The 12,376-nt window shown below is 32.2% G+C and overlaps 2 protein-coding genes across 2 annotated transcripts; one reads left to right on the forward strand and one right to left on the reverse strand.

The window, feature by feature from the left end:
• Positions 1-1,317: 1,317 nt before the first annotated feature.
• LOC134718748 (deoxycytidylate deaminase-like) lies at positions 1,318-7,391 on the reverse strand. The gene is made up of 5 exons (XM_063581433.1): positions 7,274-7,391; positions 5,596-5,693; positions 3,852-3,987; positions 2,856-3,069; positions 1,318-2,380 (listed from the first exon to the last, which is right to left on the reverse strand). Exons 1-5 carry the CDS (start codon positions 7,281-7,283, stop codon positions 2,323-2,325), a joined length of 516 nt encoding a protein of 171 aa, XP_063437503.1. The 5' UTR covers positions 7,284-7,391; the 3' UTR covers positions 1,318-2,322.
• Positions 7,392-7,401: 10 nt separating this feature from the next.
• Positions 7,402-8,958, forward strand: LOC134718747 (glutathione S-transferase kappa 1-like). Its single transcript, XM_063581432.1, has 2 exons — positions 7,402-7,440; positions 8,089-8,958. The coding sequence occupies exon 2, from the start codon at positions 8,159-8,161 to the stop codon at positions 8,864-8,866; it is 708 nt and encodes a 235-aa protein (XP_063437502.1). The 5' UTR covers positions 7,402-7,440; positions 8,089-8,158; the 3' UTR covers positions 8,867-8,958.
• Positions 8,959-12,376: the final 3,418 nt, after the last annotated feature.

Consider the following 12,376-nt stretch of genomic DNA (forward strand, 5'->3'; position numbering starts at 1 on the left):
GTTTTATATGGTATCATCCTGGCTTGTCCACTTTTAATTAAATGCATTTGTAAACATTAAGGAATTGTTGTTTAAACAATTAAAGTTTATTTCTGAATTATAGTCATATATTTTATCCTTTATTTTACCTGTTAATTTTTATAAAAGATACTATATCCAGCTATTACATCAAGTACCATACTCCAAAATATTTCATATTTGATGTATAGTTGTTTGCAGGAAAATGTTTTGAATTTGAAAAAAATAAACAATTATGTGTACGAAAATGATTATCATTTTTACAATTTTTACAATTTATCAAAAAATAGTTTAAATTGTTGGTACATTTTGACAAAAAGTAAAATAGTGAAACAAAAATAAGAATAAATAGCATTTTAATTTCTTTTCATCTATTAAACTTACAATGTATCTTCTTGTTTTTTAAATATACTATTTCTTAAATTCAATATAAAATATTTCCAATTAGTTCTTTCAAATAGAATATAAAAGCAACTGTTCAGTGCACAGCTTTTACATTTGGTACAATTAAAAGTAGGCAAACCATCTAGGTAAACCGTTTTACAAATGCATATATGTTTATGTTTGAATCATTGTCATCTCAATATATCTTATTTCATCACTTCTGGAACTACGCTTGTCAACGAGGACGTATATTTATTTTTTTTATTATTTAATGCGGTTGATGTAATTCGAAAAAAATATTAGATGTTTTGCAGTCCCGTTGTCAGTCTTACCAACTTAAAGGTAATTATTTTCACTTGCATGATCTAGTATTGCCTTCCATTTATAGTGTTTTGTTTTTCAGAAGCTCGTGGTAATTCAGACATCTTAGACTTACTGAACTTTATTAAAAGTAAAGATGCTTCTGATAAAAAAAAATTACTTGCAAATTTCAGTGTTGTTATTTTTGGTGTCGGAGTATATTATCTAACAATTTGCATAATATTTAAAGAATAAGCTAATGTTAGTCAGATGGTTTTATATATCTTAAATATTCCTGTTTCTAATATGTATGCTACTGTTTGGAGATAAAATGATGTGGATTTTATAAGTTATATGGCTTGGTACTAACCACATACGAATCATGAAAAAGTGAACCGTATAACAAATCTCGCATATGGGACTATTTGTGAGATGTTTTGTATAAAAATTAAAGGTTTAAATACAACAACATTAATGAACGACGTCATCATTATTAGCAGACGCGAGGTCACGACAACACTGTGAAATCTACTGAATCCATATAGGGTCAGCAATTAGAACGTCCCTTGTGTACATGATCGGAGCAATTCAAAAACAGTTGAGTCAACGACCGGTCTTTATTCATCAGAAAACTCTATACATTATAGTAAGCAATAAGAAGCCCCGACATAAAAACTGTGTAACAATTCAAACGAAAACTGAGGGCCTTATTTACAACATTCAATGAAAAACACATATTGCAGACATCAAGCAATAACAACCACAACATAATAGACTTCTCATTTTGAACTTAAAATAAAGAATATGGCGATGTTAATATAAATATTATAAAATGACGTGATAGTATTGCCAATTATTCGATATATATTCACTAAAATTCTAAGTAAGTGAGGTTCAGTATGAGTGCAATTACGGTCAATCTTATGTCCTTCAACAATGAGTTAATCCCATAGAGTATAGCCGACTATCACTTGCCTCGACATAATCGAAGTGAAACAATTAAAATGCGAAAAAGTAGCGGAATATACATGCAGACATTTATTTTTCTCATATCAACAAGGCATTAGACTTCTCAAAGTGGCCTTAAGTTTCAATTGTTATATTTCTCAAGTATATGTAGCTCTAGCTTATCTGCTATACCCCTGACAAGTCTGGTCAAATATGCTTGTGACCCTATATGATACGCTTATGACGCATTTAACTTGTTTTATCTTCAATCGACCTTTCTGCTTAACTAAAACAGGTTTACAGATCACACGATGCTATAACGTACATTATATGATTACAGCCTTCTTGTATCCTGCTTCTGTTGCGAGCAAACGGTTATGTTCAAACCACTGTTTACCCTACAGTTTAATTTCAAGTCCTCGTTGTCGTCAGCTTTTATGTATTGTCGATTAAATTAATGCAACGATTGGGATTGGAAACAACTCACAAATTCAGATGTAAAATTGCAGAATGAAAACGATTTTCGTATTGTATACAAACAAACTTAAATAAACTCTTTCCAAAATAGGAGCAAAACTCGACGAGCCTCGCTTTCTCAATGTTTATAAAGCCCTATAAATAAATCTTATGTTTTCCTTTCTTGTACGGTTTTGTTTATATATATGTGTATGGTCATAATCTGCTCTTCAAAGTTCCAATGTTAAGCTGTGTAGAAGTCGAATTATACTTCCTGAAAAAAGAATACAGTCAGGTTCTTAGTATATAACCATTCATTAATTGATAATTCTGCTGGAGATGAAACACGTTTTCTGATTGGTAGAAATTTTTTTTTTGGTATATTAGCTGAAAGTAAAATTTTGGCATTTGCCCGTGCAACATCGACGTTTTTTCACGATTTGCGTTCTTCTCCTTCTTTCCGCCGTGCAAAATATCTTATTTGTTTATTTGTTGCATTTTACTCAAAAACATGTACATAATATGTGATCCTGAACAAGTTAAACATGTTAAAGACAAATATCGTTGGTCATGTTGGTTTGCTCGAACTTTTTTTTCTATTTTCAAATTGCGATTTAAACTCGAATTCCGAGTCAATTTCATTTCAATTCCAAACATTGTCGTTTCATATGATGTATACATTGTACATGTATTAATGAGAAATATTAAGCGCTATTCTGATATTTGGTGTCTTTTTACTATGTACATACCTGATTGGTATTCCTGCTTTATCAAACATATACTGTGACGCCTTAGCCTCGTCTTTATGTCTATTTTTATCATCATAGTAAACCACGTGTTTAATACCAGATTGTATGATAATTTTTGCACAGTTATTACAAGGATAAAGCGTGACGTACATCTTACATCCCCGGATGTCTGCAGATATCTTGTTAACAATGGCGTTCATCTCCGCATGACACACTGTAGGCAGAAAAAAACAATTTATTATATTAGCTAATAATCACATTTGACCAAATTGAATGATGTTCAGCACTCAAACATTAGTGCAACATCAATGGGCATTGCTGATGCTGAGCGTATATCATGTTTAAAATAGTTTGTGTAAAAAACATTTCAATTTTGATACTGAAAGAACGATTTTATAGTTTTGTGATTCTGCCTTCAACATTGACGACATAAATTAAACTTAAACGGACACAACAAAAAGATTGGCAATTTATGTCAGTTACTGAATATCACAAATAAATATACGGTGAATGTAATTTGAATGCGGAAATAGTGCGTTTGCATTATCAGAAATAGCCATCCAAATTAGTTGAAACTGTCTGTGTATGACAAATCTGCATTAACATTTTCTTTTTACAACGGTCCATGTACATATAAATAGTAGTATTATAATTAATTAGGGAAAGATCTTATAATTTCAAAAAAGGTGAAGTATGGTTTTTTTTCGGAATAAATATTCCGATACCCAAAACGAATTTTGTCGTGAAGCAGATGACAAACAAAAAATATTTAGAATCCAGATTTTACCTATGCCTTATAATGTTTTGAATAAATATAATAATGAATTCATTGATGGCGTCGAAAAACTAAAATAAAATGTTTGACTCGACAAAAAAACATATCCCCCTTTTTTTTAAAGTTAAATGGTTGCTCCCTTTTATCTTCTTGACGTACAATTAGTAAAACCTGATAACATTGTAGTTTTTTTGGTTAACTCTTGTTTTGTGTTCTCTTACCGTATAATTTTTTCGTATTAAGAATGTTTTTTGAATTTTCCCCCCAAGGCATATCATCATCACTGCAACCATTAGGCATACCATTATATCCTATGCCAACTATCCTATTGTCTGTATTAACAATACAAGCTCCAACCTGAAACAAACTACTAGTATAAAACATTGCATCCATTTGGCACACAATATACACTAAACCTACAATTTTATTGTCTGTATTAACAATACAGGCACCAACCTGAAACAAACTACGCGTATAGAGCACGGTACCATAATCCCCTATACCTACAATCCTTTTGTCTGTATTAACAATACAGGCTCGAACCTGAAACACACTAAAAGAATTAAACACCATACCATTATATCCTATACCAACAATGTTACTGTCTGTATTTACAATACAGGCTTAAACCTGAAACAAGCTACAAGTATAGAAAACTGTATGCATTATGCATACCAATATGTCCTAGCCCTACAATCCTATTGTCTGTATTCACAATACAGACACTACCTGAAACAAACTACAAATATAAAACACTGCATCCATTAGGCATACCATTATACATAAAGGCAACAGTAGTATACCGCTGTTCCAAACTCGTATATCTATAGACAAAAAACTAAATCCGGGTAACAAACTAAAACTGAGGGAAACGCATTAAAGACAAGAGGAGAACAACGACACAACATTAAAATGTGACACACACAGAAACGGACTAAGCATTAGACAAAATCCGATGGGAATAAAAAATATAACATCAAAACCAAATACCTGAATTTAGGATAGAAACGTACCGAGACACGTCTTATAGTAATGTAAATTCACAATCAAATATAAGAGAAAACAAAGACACAACGGAAACACAAGGTTAAAATGTAACACACACAGACACGAACTATAATATAACAATGGCCATATTCCTGACTTGGTACAGGACATTTTTAAAGAACAAAATGGTGGGTTGAACCTGGTTTTGTGGCATGCCAAACCTCGCTTTTTAATGGCAATGTTAAATATAACATTAAAATGACAACATAATATTAAAGGACTCCATACAAATAAATAGGAGAACATATTAAACAAAGAAACACAAGAATAATAGTTAACAAAAGGCATCAGGTTTAAAATCCAATACGCCAGAAACGCGCCTCTTCTACACAAGACTCAACCGTGGCGCCCAGATAAAAAACTAACTGCATGTATAAAACACCATACCATTATAATAATTATCCTATACCGACTATCCTATTGTTTGTATTAACAATACAGGCTCCAACATGAAACAAGCTACAAGTATAAAACACTGCATCCATTAGTCATACCATTATAAACAATACCAAACATTATAGTGTATGTATATAACAATAAAGACTCCAACCTGAAACAAACTACAAGTATAAAACACTCCACCCATTAGTCATACCATTGTATCCTTTACCGACAATTCTGTAGTCTGTATTAACGATACAGGCTCCAATGTGAAACAAACGACAGGCATCAAAAGCCATGTCTTTTTTTATATTTTGTTTTGTACGAAAAAAAAGACCATTTGAGGTTTTTTTTTATACCTTTGAAAACGTTATAGAAATCGATCGTTGGTGAAGGTCATATAGTGCCAAATAGTTGCGTAGATCAACGTCCTTTGCTCTCAGGTAGAGAGTTATTTCCTAGGATACCACGTGATTTTTTTCTTTGCATTAATTTCAGGGTAATATGCATGATACTGGATAAATTTCAGATACCAACCTGCGTTACAGGATCTTTGCTTCTTTCTGCAGAAACCAAGGCAACTGCCATAAAATACTGGTCCCATGTTAAATATCGCTGTCTTTTTCCGTTGATATCTGAAATTAAGTGTAGATACCAGTGTATTCTACAATATGCTTACTCCGTGATACATATAACATAAATATCAAATAGATGAGGGGTATATATCAATCATAAAGCAAGCAAACGAATCACAAACAAACGCATCGAGAGGTCGACATATAGGTTTTGATCATAAAAGGAACTTTTTATTCAATATAATACGCTCTGAATCTTAGTACAAACATAAGCGTGATAAAAGGTATAAATTTACGTTATTTATTGAGTTAAGCCTGCCAATTGCTAATTTATCGTGTGTTTTTCTATGTTGTGATGGTATGCTATTGATTCAGAAAAAGGGAGAAGGTTTGGATTCATTTAAACGTTTAACCCCGCTGTAAATGTTTGCACCTGTCCTAAGTCAGGAATCTGATGTACAGTTGTTGTCGTTTGTTTATGTAATTAATACGTGTTACGTGTTTCTCGTTTCTCGTTTTTTAATATAGATTAGACCGTTGGTTTTCCCGTTTGAATGGTTTTACACTAGTAATTTTGGGCCCCTTTATAGCTTGTTGTTCGGTGTGAGCCAAGGCTCCGTGTTGATGGCCGTACGTTGACCTATATTGGTTTACTTTTTTTTAAATTGTTATTTAGATGGAGAGTTGTCTCATTGGCACTCACACCACATCTTTCTTCATCTATCTATAATGGTTTAATTAATTACCATTGATGTCTGATGACCACCTGAGACGAAATGCCTGTGCCAAATCATGAATATGACAGTTATTTCCATTCGTTTGATGTATTCGAGGTTTTAAAGATTGATTGATGTGTTTGTTGTTTAACGTATAGCGGCGAATGTTCATGCATGTTCAGGACAAGAACAAATTAGCAATGTATACAATAGGTACACCCTTTAAAGAGGTCGTTCAGGATTACGGTCGAGAACATTTTGACTACCACTGTAAAATGGGGGATATTAAATATCAAAATAACCAATGGTTTCAGTGAGTATTAAAACAATGTAAACGGAAATATCAATTCACATTCACATGACTCAGTCTTATATAGATATGGTTAGCGAAGTATTTTGATGAACGACCTCATCGAAAGCACGTGTACAGTTTTCATAAAAATATTAGTTTCATGATAAAATATTCGAAACGATAAATACATGATTATCAACATGATCAAAGCGCTTGTTTTTTTTTTATTTATTGATTATAAATTGTGTACGTACACTACATGTATTATACGATGTAGACTGACAAATGAATTATATTTAGTAGTTGGTCGATCTTATCAGTACTATTATTAAATATTATATACCATGTGACGTAGTGACGACCTTATGTGAACTCGTTACTTCAAATTTACAAATTTAGCGTCCATGGTTTATGATCAATGAAATATAGATTATTGCATCTACATTATCATTAGACAGCAGTAAGTTTATAATACATTTTACACACACATGTTTCGCATAATTATAACTTATAAGCTTTGACTAATCGGAGCAATATTGATTTCACTTTCGTTTTTGTAAACAACATTTTACAACCAAATGATGTGAAAATGTAAACAATGATGTAAAAATAGAAATTGAAAACACACGTACCTGTATCCATTGCTTGTTGATCGCAAGATCGATTTTATTCTGACATTTATTGATCGGAAATTGTACACAATAATTTAAACGTGTGTAAACAAGAAGTATTGTAAATACGGTAAATACACAAAATGCATAATCGACATGCTCAACAGGATCTGAAAGACAAATCTAAAGTTAATGTATTTTAAAGTTAAACATTTAAATTCATGCATATATTTATTATTTATGATATAATTTATCCGTGTATACAATGAATTTAATTTAATATAAGAAACTCAAATCCTAATGTTAAAAGAAAAATGTTGCAAATTAACCCAGTTCTATTATTGTATGGACACTGCAATCAATATGTATAATCGTGAACAATTTTTAATAATTTAATTTAAAAACGTTGAAAGTAAAAGTAATCATATCCGGCTAATTTGCTGTTAAACGTCCAGTAGCAAGTACCACAAGCTTGTCAGGACAAAAATATGTGTTTATGATATTTGAATGTGCTTCGCCGGGAATAAATCCACAGAAGGACCTATATCCGGTGTACTGATGATACACGGTGAGGACATATGATATCACCATAGCATGACATATTATTCTGACTCAAAGACGACTACTTCAGAATGACGCGTAGTTAGCGCAGACAAAGCTTAATATCAGATGTCGAATCATTTGAACCAGCATTAAATAAGCTTGGATCGAACCTATCACCTCTCGCACTCGAAGCCGAACATGCGGTAGTCTTCCTATAACAATATTGCATTGCATTGTTTGTATATATATCCTGAAAAAGTTAAATGATTATGATAATTATTTCTTTATTATAGTTGCTGAGAAGATTAACATTTGGACATGCAACGTACAACAAATGTGTGACATGTAGATATAGGTAGGAACATGTCGTCTCCGCTCAAAAAGAGTGTCGAACTTTTCTATGACGTGGTATCGCCATATTCTTGGGTAGCTTTTGAAGTACTTGTTCGATACAAAACAATTTGGACTAACATAGATTTAAAACTAAAACCTGTATTTCTCGGAGGTCTAATTCATGAATCGGGAAATAGATCACCGGTATATGTAGTGAATAAGGGTAAATATAATTTTAGAAAGGATATCCCACGATTAGCGAGGTATTACCAGATCCCAATCAGAATACCCAAGAATCCCTCTATTGTCATGTTTGAGAAGACTTCTCTGACCGCAATGAGATTTCTAACAGCTATTAACACTGAGCATCCAGAATACACAGAAAAACTTTCTAGAGAACTATGGGTGAGGGCTTGGAGTCGTGATGAAGGTATTTTTGACAAAAATGATCTGATGACAGCCGCTAAAATGGCCGGCATTGATGAGGTGATATCAGAAAGGGCCCTTGACAAAGTTACAGATGACGGTATCAAAAAGACGCTTAGAGCAGTGACAAATGACGCTTTGAATCATGGTGCATTTGGTGTTCCGACTATAGTGGTATACATTAACAATAAACCGGAAATAGTATTCGGCTCTGGCCGATTTCCAATACTTGCAACGTTACTAGAAGAAGAATGGAAAGGACCACAGAACCACATGTCATTTTTTAAACCAGATGAAAATTTAAATGTGTAGCATTTAACTAACACTTTTGTTGATCTATCCACAAACTAATTGACACAATAACTTTTAAACTTGCAGATAAGTTAGATACTCTTTATCTAAAATCTAAACTGGTTGGTACCAGTATGATAACGATATACCAATTTTATTTCGTTTGAAACGCTGTCCAGTGTTTAAGATTATTTGGCATAGTAAGCTGTCCTTCTTTTCTTTTTTTTTTTTTTGGTTGGTTGGTTAAAGTTTTCATGCGCAGTCTTTCCTTTATCATAAGGCCCATTACTCTCGGTTTTGTCGCTGTAGTTGCGTGTTTTACAGGGAAACTGTGGAACAAGAGATAAATTGTTTTGGCGAGTACTTCGCCGATTTAAAGACCAATCCTTCTATTCAGATCTACCAATAATATCTTATTTTTATTTTATTTTTATTTTAGGCTAGGTAAAAGCTTTAAAATAAGCAAATAAAAAAATGGGGTCACCGACCTCGTTTTCGATTTAAAACGTCATCTTTTTCACAAAATTTGGAAATTAGGACTTCTAGTCAATAGCAGTGTAATATTTTTTTTAAAGTCCGTATCCAATAAAAACTTGTCGGTTTTGTTAACCTAATTGTTAATACAAACTATTTTACTAATATCACCATTTTCTGAGTGGAAAATAATAACGATAAGTTGCTATAATAGTTTTCCCGCCTTTTTTTTATTGTAAAATACCTATAAAAAATCAAGTTTTAAAAAAATTGACCAATAATATCTCCACGAGTCTTTGATAGAATATGCGTTGTTTATATCTTAACAAAATAAGGAAATAAAAAGATGGGGTCACCGTAATGGAAAAAGAGATATTTCTAAAAAGGGGTAAACAAATTGAATTCAATGATTGGCGGGAACACATTGCGCCAATTCTAAAAACAACGTCGAAAGACGTTCGGCCGGTTTAGGCTAAATTCTTGCAAATTAGGGACAACCCAGTTCTTGTCAATTGCTGTTTTGTTGTTTGCTTGTTTTAATCTACGATAAATTCACATTAATCTACACATGATAGTACTTAGTTTTCAGTCGGTATCAAAGACACGTAATATAAATGCGGTGGTTGGAAAACAATGCGTTGTACAAATGTACAGACGAATGCTTCTATAAACATTTCATTTCAGGTTATTCATAGTGATTATGTGTTGAACAGAAATTCTTTTTAAAATAGTGAAGACATTTTTATATAATATCATTGTTCAATCAAAGTATATCTGAAAGACAAGACATAATTTTGCTTCCGGTATCATGAATTTTAATTTCGTTTAAGCATGTTGTTCTTTTTTATTTTGATGATAATTGCTTAAGATCATTAGAAATCTAAGACTCCGATTCCACTAACAATAAAGATCGATCATTTCTGAGATCGACGATCTTTAGTATTGCAAAAATAAGAAAGATCGATCTTCAATCGGACGTAAACATTCCATCTCTAGATGTAGTTTTAAAAGACCGATTTTTTTTATGAACCGATTGTTCTTCAAGTGAAAACGCTTTAGATACATCGAGATCGACTTTTCAATCAATCAATCGATATAACATTCCAAGTGTTTTATGAAGATGTGAAAATAAATCTGCGCATGGTCAGTTTAAAAATGTTCTTAAAAAAAACTGATTTCAGTGTTTATTCTCAAATGATTTGACAGAACGTGCCATGGAGATAACACAAACCAAATAAATATATTCGACGTTTTTGCGTCATTCTTCTCCAAATATATTAATTAAAAAAGAAGATGTGGTATGATTGCAAAAAACACAACTCTCCACAAATGACCAATTGACACAGGAAATAATTAACTATGGGTCACCGTACGGCCTACAACAATGAGCAAATCCCATACTGCATACACAACTATAAAAGGTCCCGAAAGGACAAATGTAACAAAATTCAAACTAGAAAATAACAAAAAACAAATTAAATGAAAAACAAATATGTAACTTTTTTTTATAAACAACAAGCTCTTAATTACAGACTCCTGAGTTGAGACAGGACCCGTTTCAGCGCTCGACTGATACCGTTACTTATTCGTTCCTTATTTGCTTATACGTTGAAATACATTGCATCTATAACGTTGTTTTCTTGTCTCTGGTGTTAGCTATGGGTTCATTAAAGTGAATCATACCTATTAGCGCGGATTATCCAGTTTAAGCGCTAGACCAATGACCTGCTACTTATTCGCTTACAATGTGTTTGTTATAGGTCGCACTTTTTTAGACATTTTTTTTTCATTTTTTTTTGTTCTTGCCTCTGATGCTATATAATGTATTGGTTCTAAGAGGTAAAATAACCCTCTACTAAGGCGTAAATACTCGTTGCAGTGCTCGACTGATGTCCTGCTACTTATTCGTTCCATATTCGCTTACTATACGTGTGTTATTCGGTGCACCTTTTAAAAAAAATCTTTTCAATTGTATTCATTATTTTATTTTTTTCCTGTAAATTACTTATCTTCAAACGAAATGACCGTTATAAGTATTTTTTCTGCCAATTCTTTGTTTTTAATTACTTATAACATGTTAATAAAAAAATAGAATTAATAAATGCAGAAGCATATAATTATCTAATGAACCAAATATTTCCTTATTCAATTTTCTACGATTTTTTGTTATCGAAATGGTTAGACCGATTATTTAGATCTGCAATAAAATTGAGAATTGAAATGGGGAATGTATAAAAGAGACAACAACCCGACTATAGAAAAAACAAGAGCAGAAGGTCACCAACAGGTCTTCAATGTAACGAGAAATTCCCGCAACCGGAGTCGTCCTTCAGAATGTATACTAAATGTAAACGCACAAGTTCTTTTAAGATCGAAAATGCGAGATGCTTTTCAGAGATCGATTTAATTTCAATTCTGTGCAAGTGTTAACGGGGTCTAATTAACATCATTTCTGTTTTGATCATTCATCCTTCGGCATCTAAGAATATCGAAATATTCCGTAATGTTGCTAGAAACTCAGTCTAAGTATAATCATACAGCTGTCATACCGTGAGTTTGAATTAAACCTAGTCCGACCTCTTGTCTCAATTTTTTTTTTAATTGATTTTTTTCCATATGCATTCCGACAACTTTTTAACACAGACACGATTATTTTGTTTTATACAAAACTTACGCAGCTTATACATAAATATCAAAGTTGGTAAATCGGAACAAACTCGGAATAGTCATAAAAAAAATATACAATGTTAGAAGGCATCGCTTATATGTTAAAATCTCTAGATGTACTTTGTTTTACATGTATACAACGTATGTTAACTGTTTTGCTGGTGTTTATGTGTTGATGTAAAAATGTAAGTGCCGTACACATTCAAAATATGTCAGTGCAATTTGCCATATCCATATATAGGTACGTAAAGTATGGATATAATTAAGAACCTACGAAAGTCGATACATGTAGAATATTCATGAAAAAAAGTATTACATTATAATTTGATTGGCTCATCTTGTTGTCGAGTATCCAGATTCTGTTTCGATTCTTTAGTCATTTTTGTGTTT

This window comes from Mytilus trossulus, chromosome 5 (genome assembly GCF_036588685.1).
Source record: "Mytilus trossulus isolate FHL-02 chromosome 5, PNRI_Mtr1.1.1.hap1, whole genome shotgun sequence".
Classification (NCBI taxonomy): domain Eukaryota; kingdom Metazoa; phylum Mollusca; class Bivalvia; order Mytilida; family Mytilidae; genus Mytilus; species Mytilus trossulus.